Below are 18,397 nucleotides of genomic sequence, written 5' to 3'. Positions count from 1 at the left end.
TGCACTTCGGCTATACATATATATAGAAATATAATGTCAGATATTAAGGGGAAAAAAGTTGCGTTTGGATATTATTTGTGCTTCCTTTTAATCCACCAGACTCCATTGGAAAAGACAGTTATTTACTCCACAGAACAGTAATTTTGGCACAAACTAACCAATCACTGACCATTGTTGACTACCTCATACAGCACTTAAATATCTGAACTATCCCTTTAAGCTCCTGTTTTTGCTGTTGTCACAGTCAGACAAGTGTGATGTGGGTGTGTGAGGCTTAACTCGTGAAAACTTGTGATCACATATGTCATATTTTCCTTCGACACAGATTTATTAATAAACAGATTGGGTGCCTCACGCAGAATTTTAGGTGCCATAGACACTCACTGCTCTGGTTTAATGTACTTCAGTGCTGCCAGCTTATGGCTACATTATCATTGACAATGTACCATGTCATGTAGCTACTTTTACTTGACTTATATTTTGAATTCAGCACTTTTTTTACTGTACAATAGAGCACTTCTACTCTGTGTTATTTCTTCTTTTACTTAACCCTCCTCCTACAGTAATGTTAAATATAATAGCAGTCCAATGTGACTATCCAGATTAATCCAGGATTTTAGTATATTTTCTATTGCTACATGGCAAACAAGGTACAAGTATATCATGGATCAGTTTGCATATGTCAAAATACTTGAAGAGGTCATGTTGTCTTATGCTGGAGAGGACATGCCCTTGAAATGGATGTTTCAACAAGACAATGACCCCAAATACACTAGTAAACCAGCAAAATCTTGGTTCAAACCAACAACATTGATGTTACGGAGTGGACCTTAATCCAGTTGAGAAAGAAATGTAAATGAATTGTGGAATGTTGTTAAAGAATCTTGGAGTGGAATAACAGCTGAAAGGTGCCACACAGATATGAAGCAGTTATAAAAAAACTGTGGTCATACAACTAAATATTAGTTTAGTGATTCACAGGATTGCTAAAACCTAAAAACAAAAAAGTTTGTACAAAATAATTTTCAGTTTGTAAAGTCAACGGCAGACACTGCTATTTTTTTTTTTTAACACACCCCTTTCAACTAATTAACCAATTGCACAGCCTTAACAGCTGCATATCACGAATGCTGGGTCTTGTTGGTTTTCTAAGAATTTCTAAGAACCTACTTGTACCTTGTTTGCCATGTAGCAATAAAAAATATACTAAAAACCTGAATTAATCTTGTTAGTCACATTGGACTGCTATTATTTTGAACACTAATGTATGTTGTGGGTCAAATTGACCCATATCAAAGAAGAAGAAACTTCTTCTGCTTGGCTTATTAAGTGTAAATCAACATATAAAATGAAAATGTTTAATTTCACATATTTGCAACACCCCCCTGCATATTTCTATTACATATAGATACTTTTTCGGGTCAATTTGACTCAGCAGTCAAAGTGGAGGCAAAAAGTGTCAAATACTATTTGTTTCTTTGCAACTGTGAGACATATTTCTTACACACACACACAAACACACACACACACACACACACACACACACACACACAGGATAACTGGGCTTGTGTGTTTTGGAAAACAGTCTCTGTGGAGGAGATAACCAAGATGGATGATATCTCTCCTCTCACCACATCGTCTCTCTCCTTTCGCTGGGATGGTGGACCAGCTTGGTGCTCTTGTAAGAAAAGGCAGGTCATCTTGAAATAATGTTTGAATGTGTCATATATTGTGCTCACCATATCCAGCACAATGTATTCATACACCTGTATAGGATTATTGTATTTTTTTTAATGATCATTGTTGTTCAGATTACTAATCTGTTGACTGCACACTGTAAAAAATATCTGTAGATTTTACAGTGAAAAACTGCTAAACCATGACAGTAAAAGACCGTAAATTGATAAATGTGTTAATTCAATTTCAGTAACAATAAAAAACAATGTAAATGTATATATATCAGCCAAAACAGTGATTTTTTAAAACTTTTTTTGGGGTGGGGAAATTACTCTACTGTAAAATACATTGGCACCGTGTTTGTAACCAAAAAATGCTCTAATATATATACAAGCATCACTGTAATTTTTGCATTTATTTTTTGTAAAAATACTTTTTCTCACTGTTAAATGTACTAAACACCATATCTCTAACAAAAATATATAACAAAGTTTTTTTCGATGGAAAATCTTTTTATTTTTTACGGAAAGATATGGAGTAAAATGGCAATCTTAAACGTGAAATCAAAAGTGGTAATATAATTTTACCGTAATGTTAGAAAAAGTTGCACCGTATTTATTACGGTAAAGTTCTGGCAACCACAGCTGCCGTTTTTTTACCGTAAAAACAACAGTTGTTTTTTTACAGTGCATAGATTAATGGACTTTATTATGCAACATTTAGAAGCACACATTAATATATAAAGCTGACTTGAAGCTGAGACAGGGAGATTATTTGAGACCGGGAGGGGAGGTCTGTGTTTGGGAGAGGAGCAGGAGGTGGTGGTGAAGGCAGAGGGTGTGGAGGAGGAGAAGCATGTCTGGTGCACGTCGATCCATCAGCTCCTGGTGGGGAAGTCTGGGAAGATAGGGCCTGAAGAAAACACAAACAAGACTGTTATGTTAAATATCCATGTATTACCAAATCTGTTTAAATAATCCCATAGACCTTTATTGTAAAGAACATTCAGAACAGAACCAGAACTCATTCATCATACTGCTCTACATCAGACTCATCAGCACTACCTTGAGTTCAGCCTAGTGGGAAGGCATTAAATAAAGTACATTTTATTTCCGAGTTTTTAACAAAAAACTCAAGGTTTCCCTAAAAGATGTCATTTTTCTTCACCACCATTAATGACCAGTTTCTATTCCTGAAGATTATGGAGGCCAGATTAATTTTTCAGGGGCCTCCAGGACTAAAAATAAGCTGCTGGGCCCTTTAAACCCTCTGGAGTCCACGAAAGCGCCTGCACATTACTTCTAGATAATGTCAAATTATTTAGTATAAAAATATAGAACTAGATATTATCCTCATTTTACCTGTTATATGTTATATTTGCATATATTTTCATATTTGCAACATGTATATTTCTCTGTTTGTGAAACATAATTTTCAAGATCAGATTTTATGTTTTCCTTTGTTTCTTTTGTAAGTGAAAAATAAAAAAAATAATTATCAGGACATATAGGTGAGGTTGCACTGAAAAAACTGATACCAACATGGCATGGTAAAGATCTTTTAACAGATTTTTAATGGACAAAATAGCTGAAGATTTCAGAGGGTTAACCTGTGTTCCTCACACACTGTGTGTGTGGAAAGTCTGTCTGTGTTGAGGAATCGTTCTGCATAATGAGATACATTAAGTAGGCCACTTATTGGTTATAATAGCTATGTACTTTACTTGTATTTTGAATTCAGGACTTTTACTTAGGCTACTGTATAAAGGAGCACCACTATACTGCATATATTATATTATATTACATAGAAACTCTGAAATTGCACATCTGCAGAACGCCACCGATTTCTTCTAAAGAATGTAAGTTAAGATGTACTTCTGTTGAGTGAACAACAGACAGATTAAAATATTGTATTATAAATTGTATGTGTGTGTGAGTCAACTTGTATCATCATGGGTGAATGCTTCAATCAGCTGGAGACACCAGAGAGGCTTTAACTGGATCAGGAAAATGTGTCATTTGAGAAGAGGAAACTGATGTGTGGGAATGTAGCACAAAAACAAAATGTCGAGAGGAATCATTTAGAATTTGTGGGATTCTTGAGGGAAAATTCGGTCCTTTTACATTTGGGATTAGTACAGAGTTTACAGTATTCTTGGGTGTAATAATCAGAGCTGGTTGCAATTCAGTTTGTCAGCGCAAAACAGAATTTCACACCAATAATACACCTGCTTAAACGGTTAGATGTGTTTGAACAGCTTTTCAAGATACTACAGTAGAGTCTCTAGTTTAAATGAGAAAGACAGAATCACAGAGAGCTGCAAAAGGACACATCACTTTTCCAGAAAAAAGGCACTGGAAAATATTGTCACCAAAGGAGCAGTCACTGTAGTTTCAACATGGGCGCCCTCTGCTGACAGGCAGCAGTAACTGCAACCGCATCTCAAATGGTCAGATCATCCAAATGAACCCTCTATGGCATGGTGTTGCCCTCAGGGAACACACCCATTTTTAGCCTGTCAAATTTCTACAATGCATGTTTTTGAGTGATGCGAAAAAATACAGAAGAGTATAGGGAACCAATAGCAATGCTTTAATTTGTCACATGACCTCCAGGAGGCCATATTGACCCTACTTTGCAGACTTTTCCAAAGGAAAGAGCTTTGCCATTTTGCGTCACAAAAAAAAATCACTCAAAACATAATTTCCTGGCCCTTTCCAATCTGGAAAAAAAATCTATTCCCCGGCCCCAGATAAACGGAGGAAAATGGGTGGATGGATGGAAGATTTCTTAAATTAAGATTGTTAAATGTAGAATTAAGCATGTTGAACACTTAAAGTAAAAAAATATCAAACACTTCTAAATCTAAAGTTTTTTAAAAAATTGGTAAGAAACAAGTAATTGTCAGGTCACTCTGCTCGGGCCAGTTCATCGCTGCTTGCAGCTTTAATTTTCTTGTTTTAAGAGTTAATTTCTTATTTTAAGCGTTCAACATGCTTATTTCTAGATTTAATCATCTAAATTTAAGAAATCTTGTCAAGTGAAATCATCTGTCCATGCAGCAAGATCATTTCCCTCAGATTTACTGTTTTTATCTTGTTTTTAGACACACCTTTTTTGCAGTGCAGTGCTGTGATATGTTAGATATGTTCTAAAAAAATTGTTTTACAGCTATTTCATCAACTGAAACCATTTTCACTCTGAACTGCACAATCAATGCTTTCATTTGTAACGTTACAAAGGCTGCTGGACATCGCAGCCTTCAGAAGTTTCCTTTGAAAATGTGGCCTCTGTTTAGAATATAATAAAAACCCAAAAAAAAAAAAATCTTAGGTGGAATTATAGAATAGTTTTTGGAAATGCCAAGCAAAATAAAATATCATATTCCCTGTTCCTCTTTACTGTTAACTCATTTTTACCAGTGTAAACTAACCCCCTGACATAATACAGCATAATTCAGATTTTCCACATCAGCAGGTTGAGGATGTTGACAAATGCAGGAAGTGACATTTCTGTTGACTAATGTTCAGGGTAACGTCAGTGAACCTCAAGTGTTCCAACTCATTTGCACACAGGATGGCCAGAAGTGTTCACGTTATGATGAGACTGCTGCTGCTGCTGCTATCTTCTATCACAGCAGGTAAGTGAGACATTAACACAATCTGATCTCATGATAGTCTTATAATCTTATCTCAAACATCTGGGGAAGAAAATCTGACCCTGCTTATCATCTTTCATCAGGTGTAATGGGAGAAGATGGTCTGATATTTACTGAAGGAGCTTATGATATCGCATATCCATGTGAGGAGAATTTAGTCTGCTTTCGTATATGGCAGCTCAGAAGAGGAAGAAGTGATTATGTGGCCATAGTCAGTAATGGAGAGATCCAGACAGCTACATCAGAGGACCAGGATTCAAAATGCACTCTGCAAATCAACGATCTCACAGTGGAAGATGTTGGACGTCACCATTGCCGACAAAAACCAGATGACTTTTATCCCCAAAATAGTGAGTAAAGTGTAACTGCACTACAAAAAGGTGTGTCTAAAAACAAGATAAAACATTAAATCTGAGGGAAATGATCTTGCTGCATGGACAGATCATTTAACTTGACAATATGTCTTTAATTAAGATGATTAAATCTAGAAATAAGCATGTTGAATGCTTAGAATAAGAAATTAACTCTTAAAACAAGATAAATTAAAGCTAAAAGCAGTGATGAACTGGCCCGAGCAGAGTGACCTGACAATTATTTGTTTCTTACCAAGATAAAAAAAACTTTAGATTTAGAAGTGTTGGATAATTTATCTTGTTTTAAGAGTTAATTTCTTATTTTAAGTGTAGATGGATGGAAGATATCCTAAATCAAGATTGTTGATTCTAGAAATAAGCATGTTGAACACTTAAAATAAAAAAAATATCAAGCACTTCTAAATCTAAAGTTTTTTTTTTAAATTGGTAAGAAACAAATAATTTCCAGGTCACTCTGCTCGGGCCAGTTCATCGCTGCTTGCAGCTTTAATTTATCTTGTTTTAAGAGTTAATTTCTTATTTTAAGTTTTCAACATGCTTATTTCTAGATTTAACAATCTTAATGTAAGAAATCTTGTCAAGTGAGATTATCTGTCCATGCAGCAAGATCATTTCCCTCAGATTTAGTGTTTTATCTTGTTTTTAGACTAAACACCTTTTTTTTTGCAATGTGATGTGGATTGATGCAGAATTCATAGCTGAAAAAAGAGAAATATGTGCTGTAAACACACCCAAAACAAAAAATGTTTCCATTTAATTTCAGCTTCCCCAGAGTTAACAGTCATGCCTGGCAAAACAGTGTCCCTGCAGTGTGTTCTCCTCACCTTCGTGGAGAGAATAAGTTGCTTTACACAGGGCCTTCGGGTCCACCTGACCTGGGTGGATGAAGCCGGCATTGAGGTACAAGAGGACTCACAGTATCAGATAAAAAAGGACCATTCTTGTTCTGCTACTCTGACTGTCACCCTTCAAAGTCCTGGAAACAAGACGTTTAGGTGCCGGGCGACTGTGGGTCAGCGAGTCCGGACTTCGGTGGAGATGCGGGTCCGAGTCCCAGGTCTGTGTGACTGGTCCTGACCAGTAGATTACAAGGTTCTGAATGCATAGAGCTAACAATAACCTAATACGTCTATTTTCATTGTAGCTCTTAAAGGAAGGGGAAGAGGATTGGGCATAGAACTGGAACCTGAAAATCAAGGTATGGTATTATTTTTTTTTTACCAGCTTTGTCATTGATAAACAATTTTTTTTTGTAAAAATGCTCAATAACAAAACAAAAAGAGACCAAAACAGCAAAAAGGCAGATTTTAATAATATTTCAGTTCAATCTTTTTTAAACTACATTACTGACATTACTGAAGGCATGACATGGTTTGCATAGTAAATAAAGCCAAAATACTAACAGGCACTGAATAGTTTCCTACAGAGTTCTGGACTGAAAGTTTTTTTTTTATCTTGGTAAGAAACAAATAATCATCAGGTCACTCTGCTCGGGCCAGTTCATCACTGCTTGCAGCTTTAATTTATCTTGTTTTAAGAGTTAATTTCTTATTTCTAGATTTAATCATCTTAATTCGATAAATCTTGTCAAGTGAAATTATCTGTCCATGCAGCAAGATCATTTCCCTCAGATTTAGTGTTTTTATCTTGTTTTTAGACACACCTTTTTTTGCAGTGTACAGTTCCCGAGCTTTAGAAGTGGTGATGTCACCTGTTGACAGAACACAGCTAACTCATGTGTTTCCACTTATTTATGCTGTTGGGAGAAATTAGCCTTCTTCTTAGTTAGATTTAAGAAAACCTAACTAATGTCATAATAACAACATTTCTGAAGGCCAACTTCTCCCATATGCACTGTTTATAGGTTTAGCTATTTAACTGGCTGCTGCCTTTAGCTTCATACTTAGCGTACAGACATAAAAGTGGTCTCAATCTTCACATTTAATTATTACTTCAAGATAAGATGGAATATTTCTTAAAAAAAAACATTATTTGATGTCTTAACTCTTAACACTCAGAACTCTCCACACCCACATAGGATAAATTAATTAAAAGGTGCAATAAAATGGACATGTGCAATACAATTGATATGTGCAAAACACTCAATTTACCTCATGTATAAATTATAGCATTTTAAGTAGCTTTTATTTACTTTTATAGTTATTTATTACATCACATGTCCTTGTTCTTGTTTTTGTCCTTGTTTAGCTCGGCATTTTTTAAATGTTTTTACTAATGTTGTTTTGTGTTATGATTGTCATAACTATGCACCTTATGCAGTGGCACTTTCAATTTCGTTGTATAGTGAACTATATAATGACAATAAAGACTATTTGATTTGATTTGATTTGATAAATGATTTACATGACCATTTTCAGGTGGTAACCAGGAAGCGATTGGCGCCACCGTGGGGGTGGTGGGCTGTGTGGTGTTGACAGCGCTGGTTGCATTGTATGTTGTGAACAGAAGAAGAACAAGTAAGTTCTCCTAAACTTCCTGAACCTATAGAAAATGTCTGTTGAAATGGAAAACGGTGTCATACCTGTGCATAGACTAGCCGAAACATATACACAATCACTTCTACACATGTGTCCACATGCACACAGGCCTACTTGCACAACTGTACTTTGTGGTCTTTGAGGCAATCATTCACGTGAGACGTACTAGAAATGCTCCACAAGTTCTGTTTTCACTGTCCCAAACATGATGGAACTTACTTTGCAATAGTGGAGAACTGAACATTTAGTGGTTTTGTGAGCACAACTGTAGTAAATTTTTGCTCTTCTCTATTTTAGGCAACCAGCTACCGGATGAATCAGGTTTCACAATCAGTACCGTCAATGTAAGTCACCTTTTTTTAAAAACAAAAAAAGGTAACACTTTACAATAACCATCATTTATAGATGGTAAATAGATAGTTTGTTAATGTTTAATCATCATTTATAAACCGTATATAGGCCATTTAGAATGGTGAATAGAAAATGTAATAATGTTGAACTATAATTTATAAATGCCAAATAGATTACTTTACCATAAACAAACATAATTATTAGTTTATTAATAGCTTTACACTCGTTATAACATTTTTAACACCATATTAAGTATGTAAATGATTTCAAAATGATTCTTATGCCTTTAAGAAATTGCTTGAAAACATTTAAAGATTAAATATGTATAGAATTTTGTAAATGGTTAATAATAATTGGTTTATAAACCATCTATAAACATCACATAGATGGTTATTGTAAAGTGTTACCCCAAAAAAAGCTGAATCTTTGTGCTTATGGCCATTTTTGATAGCTAGTGAGCTTGTGTGTCTGTGCATGTCTCTAGGTTCTGGACACAGATGATGTGATCTACGCTGACATTATTCTACCAGTTGGCCGTGACAACCAAGTGTGGCTCCCTGAGTGTGAGACCTGTGAATACGCCTGTGTCCGATACCAATAGCCTGCTGTGTGGGATCTCTTCTTTGTTTGGGTGCTGCAACTGTGCTCATGAAATGTGTTTTATTTTGCCCTTTGACTTTAGAAAAATGTGAAATGAACTAAAATATTCTACCTCAATATGTTTACCATAACATGGTCTCACAGAAATCCGTGAAATAGCCACGGATTTCGCTTAACTCAAAATCCGTGGAATAGCCACGTAATCGCTCAAATTTCCGTGAAACTGACACGGATTTCGCTACAATGCAAGTTAATGACAGTCATATCCCGTGGCTATTCCAACATACAAAGTGATTATGTACATTCACTGAGTGGAGATTTAGAAAATAAAACATATATTTCTCGTTAGAAATGTGATCAAAATCCATTTTTATGCAGAAACTAAGTCAAAATATTGATTTTTCACTAAAAATGAGAGAACTGTCCGCCATGTTTTTTGTTCTGACCGCTGGGACCTTGAAAGTCACGTGACTTGGAACAAACCAATAGCCACGGGATATGACTGTCATTAACTTGCATTGTAGCGAAATCCGTGTCAGTTTCACGGAAATTTGAGCGATTGCGTGGCTATTCCACGGATTTTGAGTTAAGCGAAATCTGTGGCTATTTCACGGATTTCTGTGAGACCAGGTTCCTTTTTACATATGGCTGTTAGGGAAGGCTTCACTGAAATCAGCATTCATTTTATTTCCCTGTGTTCTGGACTATAATAAATCAAAACATGACAAACTTGTCTATTAGGTCTGCAGTTATTTTATAAAACAAAACCTTACAGTCCAAGTAGATCAAATCTATTTCATTAAACTAATTTTGCTATGTCACATTTAAAGATAATCTGTTTTGCCGTTTATGTTATTTCCCTGCGTTGTGTGAATATTTCCCTTTAAATACATTCAGGCCAGCAGTAACTGCACAAAATCTAATGTTGGCTGTTGGAAATGTTATTATTGTTGCGTAAAATCTCAACCAGCCGCAGAGTATTTGTGAATGCTGCACAGCCAAATGAAGCACAATTTTGAACATTTTGGGCACAAACCTGTTATTCTGCCAGTTTGATGAATTAAATTTAATGTGGAGCTGGCTTCAGTCTTCAGCTCTTTCTACTGTCCCCTGCCGGTACACACACAATCACACCTGCACACACACACATACACGCAGACACACACAGCCACAGCAGGTGAGAGACTGCCGGAGCCGGTCCCAGCGTTGCCCTATTTGCATTTTAAATGCTTGCAGCCAGCCCACTACTGTGTTCACAGTGCAGTGCAGCACAGCTAATCTACACACCTAAGGTGTGTGATTGGCTGCCGCCAACAGTCTGAGGGGGTTGAAAAGATGTTGAAGACACAAACATTGACAAGAAAGAGGGGAGATGAATAAAGTGGAGAGATTACAGGCCCTTGTTACGGATCACATGAAATGAAAACTGACATGCTAAATTCAGAATATGTTTGTTTTTTGATTTCATCCTCCAAAAACAGCTAGGAAGTAGTCAGGCTGTGTTTTCTGAAAAATTGTTTAGGGCACTAAAGTGACTAGATGATGAAGGCAAAGAGGGAATGTAAGTCAGTAAACAGATTTAAGTTAGATTTGAAATGCTTTCAAGGATATCAAAGTACATAAGATGTCCCTGAAATCATACTCAAAGCAGTCTGGGGACAATGTGGCATATTCACTATACTTTACCACAGTGTTGGATGAAGTATTCAGATTCTTTAGTTAAGTAAAAGTACCAATGCCACACTTAAGATATATTCTTTAGCAAGCAAAAGCCTGCATTGAAAATGTTTCTTAAGTAAAAGTCACGCATGGATTATTAAACTCGCCCAAAAACTCAGGTCCAACTATTTGTATTGATATGAAACTATTCTTTCATTATGGATTATTCTGCTATTCTGATTATTAGTCAATGAATAAATAGTGAGAGGTACTTTACTACTATTATTATTATTTTATTATGAAAATAAATCAGAAGTGCAGAATTGTCACATTTGTTAAGCAGGAATCATTAGACCCACCAAAATAGCTGCAAATTATTATTTTTGTAAATCAGCTAATTGATTTATACGGTATACATATTGTTTCAAATGTACTGGTTTGTACAGTTTGGTGGTTTAATTTTTTTTTAACTCTTTGTGTGTTTTGTATGAAAAAATCTTATTGATTCTTATAAATCTTATATTGATTATTTCACTTTCATATTTTATTTCACATCTACTATGTGTGGTGAAAAAAAAATCAAATTTTTTCAAGGATTTTCAGCACCCATCACTTATGCAGATGTACTTAGTTACACTCCACCATTGTTTGTACAATACTGATACTACTGTATAAGCACTGGGGCACTTCTATTGAGTCATTGCTACTGGATGTCCTCTTCTTGTTAGCTCTAAAGAAATCTATATAAAAAGTGTGTTTTAAGGTTTACAGATGTGTTCACTGTGACCTTTGCTTAACCTTTCCTTAGCAAGCATGTCGTCATGTTCACTTCAGAACTTACAGCAAATTGAAGGTAATCTTGCTGCTTGTATTTCAACACGCTGTGACTTCCAAAAACATTTCAGGTGGAAGACAACAAGTGAAGGAAGCTCTTTATCAAGAGAGGAGTTTTTATTCACACACATATATTACCATACCTTTTAGCAAGTGGGTGTCTATATGCATTATCTCAGCTTGCAATGTTAGAAATACAAACCAAAGTAACTCTCCCCCACTCACACTCACACATTGTCCAAGTAGCTGATAAGCTTCAGGTCAGAGCCTTGAACCCCAGTGAACTCAGGCACCAGCTTGTCTGCCAAGTGCTTGGAGTGGACACATCAGTGGGGGCCAAATGCTGCTGGCCCCCGGTGTGAGTGTGTGTGTGTGTGTGTGTGTGTATGGGTCTACAGTATAAGGGAGGAGCGGGGGGTTGGGGACAGTCACTGGGATTGTTGTGCGTGTGTGGAACAAAAGGCCTTGATTACTGAAATCCTGCAAAAGGCAGGACAGGAGGTGTTAAAAGTGATACAGTAGAGAAACAAGCAGACCTGGAGCTCAGGACAGGAACCCTCCTCTCCTCTCCTCTCTCTCTCTCCTCTCATAAAGCTCATGTCCACACCCCGTCTGTCTGCACATATCCACTCTAATCCACAAACACTGTCTCTAGGGCACACTTAAGAAACATGGTAACTGTACAAGAAAGAGAAATGTATTTGCTGCTGGATATTCTACATATTTTGCTGTTTATTTATAAGGCAAAAAAAGAACCCTACACTGCAAAAAAGGTGTGTCTAAAAAACAAGATAAAAACACTAAATCTGAGGGAAATGATCTTGCTTCATGGGCAGATAATTTCACTTGACAAGATTTCCTAAATTAAGATAGTTAAATCTAGAAATAAGCATGTTGAACACTTAAAATAAGAAATTAACTCTTAAAACAAGATAAGTTAAAGCTGCAAGCAGCGATGAACTGGCCCGAGCAGAGTGACCTGACAATTATTTGTTTCTTACCAAGATAAAAAAAATAACTTAAGATTTAGAAGTGTTGGATAATTTATCTTGTTTTAAGAGTTAATTCTTATTTTAAGCGTTCAACATGCTTATTTCTAGATTTACCAATCTTAATTTAAGAAATCTTGTCAAGTGAAATGATCTGTCCATGAAGCAAGATAATTTCCCTCAGACTTAGTTTTTATCTTGTTTTTAGACACACCTTTTTGCAGTGTAATTGTCTTTTGATGCATTTGACAAATAAACTTGAAAGTGAACTGTTGACATCTGTAGTTGGCTTTGACAAAGAAAAAGCCAAAACGTGTTGGTAACAGCTAAAAGCACCGATACCTGTTAAAATACAGGCTGCCTCTGTGTTCTGATAGCCACACATTGACACATTGGCTTTTGTTAACACTTCACATTGAAATTGACCCTGGCTGGAGTCTGGTGGAGGTGGAGGAGGAGGTGGAGGAGGAGGGGGAGGGACGGAAGGAGGTGTCTCTAGACGCAGAGACAAAAAAACGAATCGACGATGAACAATTTCCTGAAGGGAGGTGCTGCTTATCACTCCCCAAAATCTCCCCTGCTCACCGGAGGACACAACACCGGAGCTGCACGCGCACAATGGACTAAAACCCCACGAGAGAGATCAACAATATCAGCTGTGTATCCCTCCGCTGGCTTCCCTTTGACAAAACTTTAAAATATCTGGAATTCCAGGTAGGAAAATAATGTATTTAATATGTATTATATGAAACATGTTACCTTGCGATTAATGAGGTATAACTTAATCAGAAATAGGTGTTTGTATTGTGTTTAAGCACAGCTGGTTTAAACTTCGTGACTTCAGTTAGGTGTTTGAAATTAAAGTGGCAGGCAGATCAATCACCAAGCGTCTATAAACAACACAACATCATGGCGCAGCACAAAGTAGGCCTTGTAGGTAATGACTTTGAAATTGATCTGAGTCGTTTAGTTTTTTTTAGCTAATTTAATTTAAAAAAACAACAACACGAAATTGAATTTTGCTAGAATTTCAGTTGTAGAAACTCACTTGTATGTAAGGCCAAAGGCTTGGGTCAACAAGAAAATGTATGGGATGGTTCAGCCCAAGGTAAAAAAAACAAAACAAAAAACATATTGTTTTTCTTATTTGTATTGCTTTTCATCAACCTAGATTGTTTTGGTGTGTTACAGTGTGTTGGAGATATTGTCCGTAGAGATGTCTACCCTCTTTTGAATATAATGGAACTAGATGGCACATGGCTAGCAGTGCCCAAAGCATCTAAAAATACACTTTCAAACAGTAATGTCTCTTTCCAGAAACCATGACCTGGTTACTCAAGAGGATTCACAGACCTTATAATGAGCAGTTTAATGTAGGAACTGTTTACCTTCTTGTATTGTTCCTACATGAAACTGCTCACAAAAGGTCTGTGGATTACCTTTTTTTCTTACAACTGTTTTTTTTGTGTGCTTTGAGCTCTAGAACCAAATAACCATATAGCCCTTTTTATATTAGAAAGAAGGCAGGCATCTCTATGGATGATTTTTCCAACATGTGACAACATGTCCAAAACAATCTAGATTGATAAAAGAGAAAATAAATATTTTGTTTTTGGGGTGAACAGTCCCTTTCAGTACATTTTCATAGATCAGCCTTATTTGTCATGCAGGAATGAATCTAGTGCAGTAAACTGGGAACATGTGTGATGTGTTTATTTTGTTCTGAGACAAAACTGCAGCAGCAGCAGCAGCACTTTGATTAAAGCTGCAGCTGTTGTTTGAGAGTGGATAGACTAGAGTAATCTACATAATCTATTCTACTGGTAACTTCATGAGCACATTCCCTTATGTATTAAATCACTAAAGTTCTCAGCGTCATTTGAACTTCCCTCTTCTCCTCCTATATTATCTCTGTTAACCATCTCCTCCTCCTTCTTCCTCCCTCCAGCTCTCATCACATCCCCAGGTATGATCCAGAGGAAGGAGGTTGTGTGTTCCGTTCTGGGGGAGCTCCAGGAGGCCACGGAGAGCTCCGGCCTGGATGCTCTGACCAGAGTGGCCCTGGAGGTGGACCAGGTCCTTGCTCCCTTCAAGCTCCCCGACACCCCCTGTCAGGATTTCCCTGAGTGGGAAGGGGTGGATAACACAGCTCATGGCCTGTACCCTGCCGATGCACCCACGGGCCTCCTGCCTCTAAACTGCAAGGGAGAGGGCAACCTGCTGTTTGATGCAGTTAGCATGCTGTTAGTGGGCAACACTGGACTCAGTCTGGAGCTACAGGTGAAGTAGAAGTTTATAATCACTGCCTGTTTGGTATAAATATGAACTGTTGCACCTTTTTGCCTGCAAGTGAAATGTGAACTTTGTAATTAAATGCATTAATATTGACCCCCCACAGGTGCGGACAGTTTTGGAAATGGTGCTGTGGAAGAGATACTACCTTTCTGGAATGATCGATTCAAAAATGATGCTTCAGGCCGTTCGCTTTAGTCTCTGTGCTGAAGAGTCTGAGGACATGCTCAACCTGCCTGTAACTGTCTTGGAGGCCATCTTTGATGCAGATGTCAAAGCTTCCTGCTTCCCCGGCTCCTACGCCAACATGTGGCATGTGTATGCTCTGTCATCAGTCCTACAGTTTAACATCTACTCCATCTACCCCATGTTCAACCTCAAGATCCGGCCCTATTTCAACCGCATCATACGTCCAAGGACTTGGCCCAATGACCGTGAGCCACTAACCCTCCACATCATGTGGTCTGGCGAGCTGCATGACTCGTTGTTTCGACCAAACCACTTTGTGGCACTAGTCCAGACAAGTGACCTCTCATCTGGAAGCCTTGACAGCGAGCAGACTGCGTCACCAACCAAGAGCGAGGAGCTGCTGAACCAGGACTCGCAGCTTTCCTACCTTGGTCTGAAGAACAAGTACAACATCACCAAGAGGACCTACTTCCGCTGGAGGCAGACTGCGGAGCATTGCAAAAAGTCAGCAGCCAGGTATGAAGCAAAGTATTTCCTGCAAGCCTGCTACATGGAAGGCAAGCTTATCCCTCTGCACCAGTTTAAGGAGTTTTTCCCTGAGATCTCAAGATCGTCCTACTACAACTGGAAACATGAGCTTCTGAAATCTGGAGGGACCTTCTCCACCTCATCATCCACCGGAGAGATTAGTCCTGGAGAGAGCACGGAACAGGAGGCCTGGTCTTCCCCTGAAGCGAAGCAGGATGAGCCGGACCACCATGACAGCGTGGCCAGTATGTTTGGCCTCGGCCTCGGCAAGCTGGACATGGAGAGGGCCCAGAATGTGGCGCACATGCAGGAAGCTAAGCGCTGTCTGCAAAATTGCATTGCCATGAACACCTCCCTCCCCTTCAGGATCTTCAAAAGAAATTTCCCAGGAATCTCCAGATCCACCTACTACAACTGGAGGAGAGAAGCCATGCTGTTCAACGGTGGCTACAAAGGCAGTGCTGGCAGCAGTGAGGACAGCTCAGATGTTGACAAGAGCCAAAGTCCAAAAAGTCTTTCGCCAGTACTCCTGAACACCAACCAGCCTTTTGTGCCCAGAACCAGAATCTGCAGACGAAAACACAGAAGTTTCATGCTGGCGTACCTGAGTAAAAAGCAGCTCCGGGATGCGGCTAAGCTGCATGTCCAGAAGTCCAAATGGCCACTAACAAAGTTCAAGCTCAAGTTCCCATCCATGTCCCCTTGTTTCTACTGGCTGTGGCGTAGCAGGCAGAATCGCAAGAAGAAGATGGTCCAGCAGAAGACAGAGACCAACCTTCCAGACAGTCTGGAGAACACTGCTACAGAACACAAGATCACAGAACAGAGGATGGATACTCATGAGCACGTGCTCCCGTTTGTTGAGAGTCCTAAATATCTCGAAACCTTCCCCATGCCCTCCTTTGACACCCCACATTCAAAGCACACCCTTCACACCAAGGCACCCATAGATGACCAGATCTTTGCCATGGATGTTGTTGCTCTGGCTAACTTCAAGGCCAAGGCCAAGCTGTTCCTGCAGCAACGCTTTGAGGAGAAATCCTTCCCCACATTTAAAGAATTCCGGTCCTACTTCCCCTTCACCCCACGCTCCACATACTACATGTGGAAGCGGGCTCTGCATCATGGCGTGTCACTGGTTCATGGGTAAACGTATACACAAAAATGGGCTTTCAGGGGCGACAAAGCTCTTGAAGAACTTCGCAGCCCAGGAAAACCTCACATGGATTTCACTGTGAACATACTACCTACACATTCATGTTCTAAAAGACTGTTAAGTACACTGGTTTAGCATTTAAAAGCATTGAGTCCTTCCTCTGCCCCACCACCACCACAGCCCATTCCTCTCTCCTGGACATTTGCACATGTGTGAAAAGAGACTGAGTTGTGGGTCAGTCCCTTCAGGCAAAAGGCAGTTCAAAGCGAGTGGTGTCTTGTTTGAAGCCATTTCACCTCTGTTGTCTTTTAATCCTTGCTAACATTGTACTCAGGGTCCTTTTTATTTTTTCAGTTTTTAATTGTAGTAAGATTGTTAATGCTTAAATGTATGCTTTTTTTTTGTTGATGCTTGTGATGTTGATCCGGGACAATCCTGGTGGTATTTTTTTATATATACAAAGAGCAGCCAGTATTTGTTGTTAGACCTGAATTAAGTCCTTGTTTTTCAAACATCCTCCTCTTTTTCATTTTTCTACTTTTGATTATTGAATGTCCACACATCTTTTGCACCGAAGGTTTACATGGTTGTTTCAACGTTTTGGCATTTTTTTAAAACCTACTTTTTAAAATGCCTCTTTTACTTCAGGTGATGAGCATTATTAATAGCTGTGCGTTTTGTCACACTGTATTTGCACTAAAGTAGTTCCCATGACACTAATGATTGTATTGCCTTGACCATCATGCACCCATTGGTTGAGTTTGAATTTCCTAACTGTTCCACATTTGAAAATGGTTTACATGGTACCTTTACTTGAATATAAATGAAGATATTTAATTTTTTTGTACGATCCTTCATTCCAAGAACTACCTATTTCCTTGTTATATAATGTGGAGTATTTGCCTTTATAAGCTACATTTGTCTGCTGTTTTTCTGCTAAATGAAGTCCTACTTCTCTCCACACAGATTTTTGTAACAACACTAAATAATGGATTCCAGCATGTACTTGTGTATTTATTTTTCATTACATGTCTGAAATTGGTATGGTTGATACTAGCGGCCTGCTTTATAGTCAAGCAGTAGTAAGGGAAATCTTTTCTGTTAGGCTGTATATCAATAAACCATCGACCAGCATCAACCCTTTGCTTCCATTTTGCTTGAAAAGTTCTCAAAGGCATTTAATGCTGTATCATCATGTCAGTTCATTAACACAGGCCGAGCCTGACAAATTGTTAAAGCCACCACTTGTTTTATGCTCCACAATATCTAAAAGCAGTCGTTGCAATAAATCAGGGAACTGTAAAACGTCTCTGTAATTTTCTCAGAATCAATTGGTCTTGCTTCCAAGTCAGTGAGCTCTTGTTCTGGCTGAAGTGATACCAATAAGCACTTCTAATCTTATGCCCCATCGGCTGCATCTTGATGTGATTCTCTGGTGGGATAAATTGGACAGTTTAACACATCGCACATCAGTGGCAGAGGTCTGCACTACGTTATGACCCAAAAGACAGGCCGAGGCCTTGCCAAGTTAATTCATGTTGACAGCCAGTGTGCTGTAGAAAAGATAAAGGGGAAAAAAGGACGAAAAACCA

General features: G+C 38.3%; 1 protein-coding gene across 1 annotated transcript; it reads left to right on the top strand.

The window, feature by feature from the left end:
* The first annotated feature begins 13,133 nt into the window (after window positions 1-13,133).
* Window positions 13,134-17,981, top strand: vrtn (vertebrae development associated). Its single transcript, XM_059356417.1, has 3 exons — window positions 13,134-13,354; window positions 14,589-14,920; window positions 15,039-17,981. The coding sequence occupies exons 2-3, from the start codon at window positions 14,609-14,611 to the stop codon at window positions 16,797-16,799; spliced, it is 2,073 nt and encodes a 690-aa protein (XP_059212400.1). The 5' UTR covers window positions 13,134-13,354; window positions 14,589-14,608; the 3' UTR covers window positions 16,800-17,981.
* The last annotated feature ends 416 nt before the right edge of the window (window positions 17,982-18,397 follow it).

Source organism: Centropristis striata, chromosome 18 (genome assembly GCF_030273125.1).
Source record: "Centropristis striata isolate RG_2023a ecotype Rhode Island chromosome 18, C.striata_1.0, whole genome shotgun sequence".
Lineage (NCBI taxonomy): Eukaryota > Metazoa > Chordata > Actinopteri > Perciformes > Serranidae > Centropristis > Centropristis striata.
Note: the sequence above shows the minus strand (reverse complement) of the source record. Positions and strands in the feature narration are given on the sequence as shown.

Bases quoted from the DNA above. Each gene is read 5' to 3' on its own strand.
- vrtn (XM_059356417.1), top strand. From the start codon at position 14,609: ATGATCCAGAGGAAGGAGGTTGTGTGTTCCGTTCTGGGGGAGCTCCAG. The intron at 14,921-15,038 runs GTGAAGTAGAAG...GACCCCCCACAG, and splicing joins GACTCAGTCTGGAGCTACAG to GTGCGGACAGTTTTGGAAAT.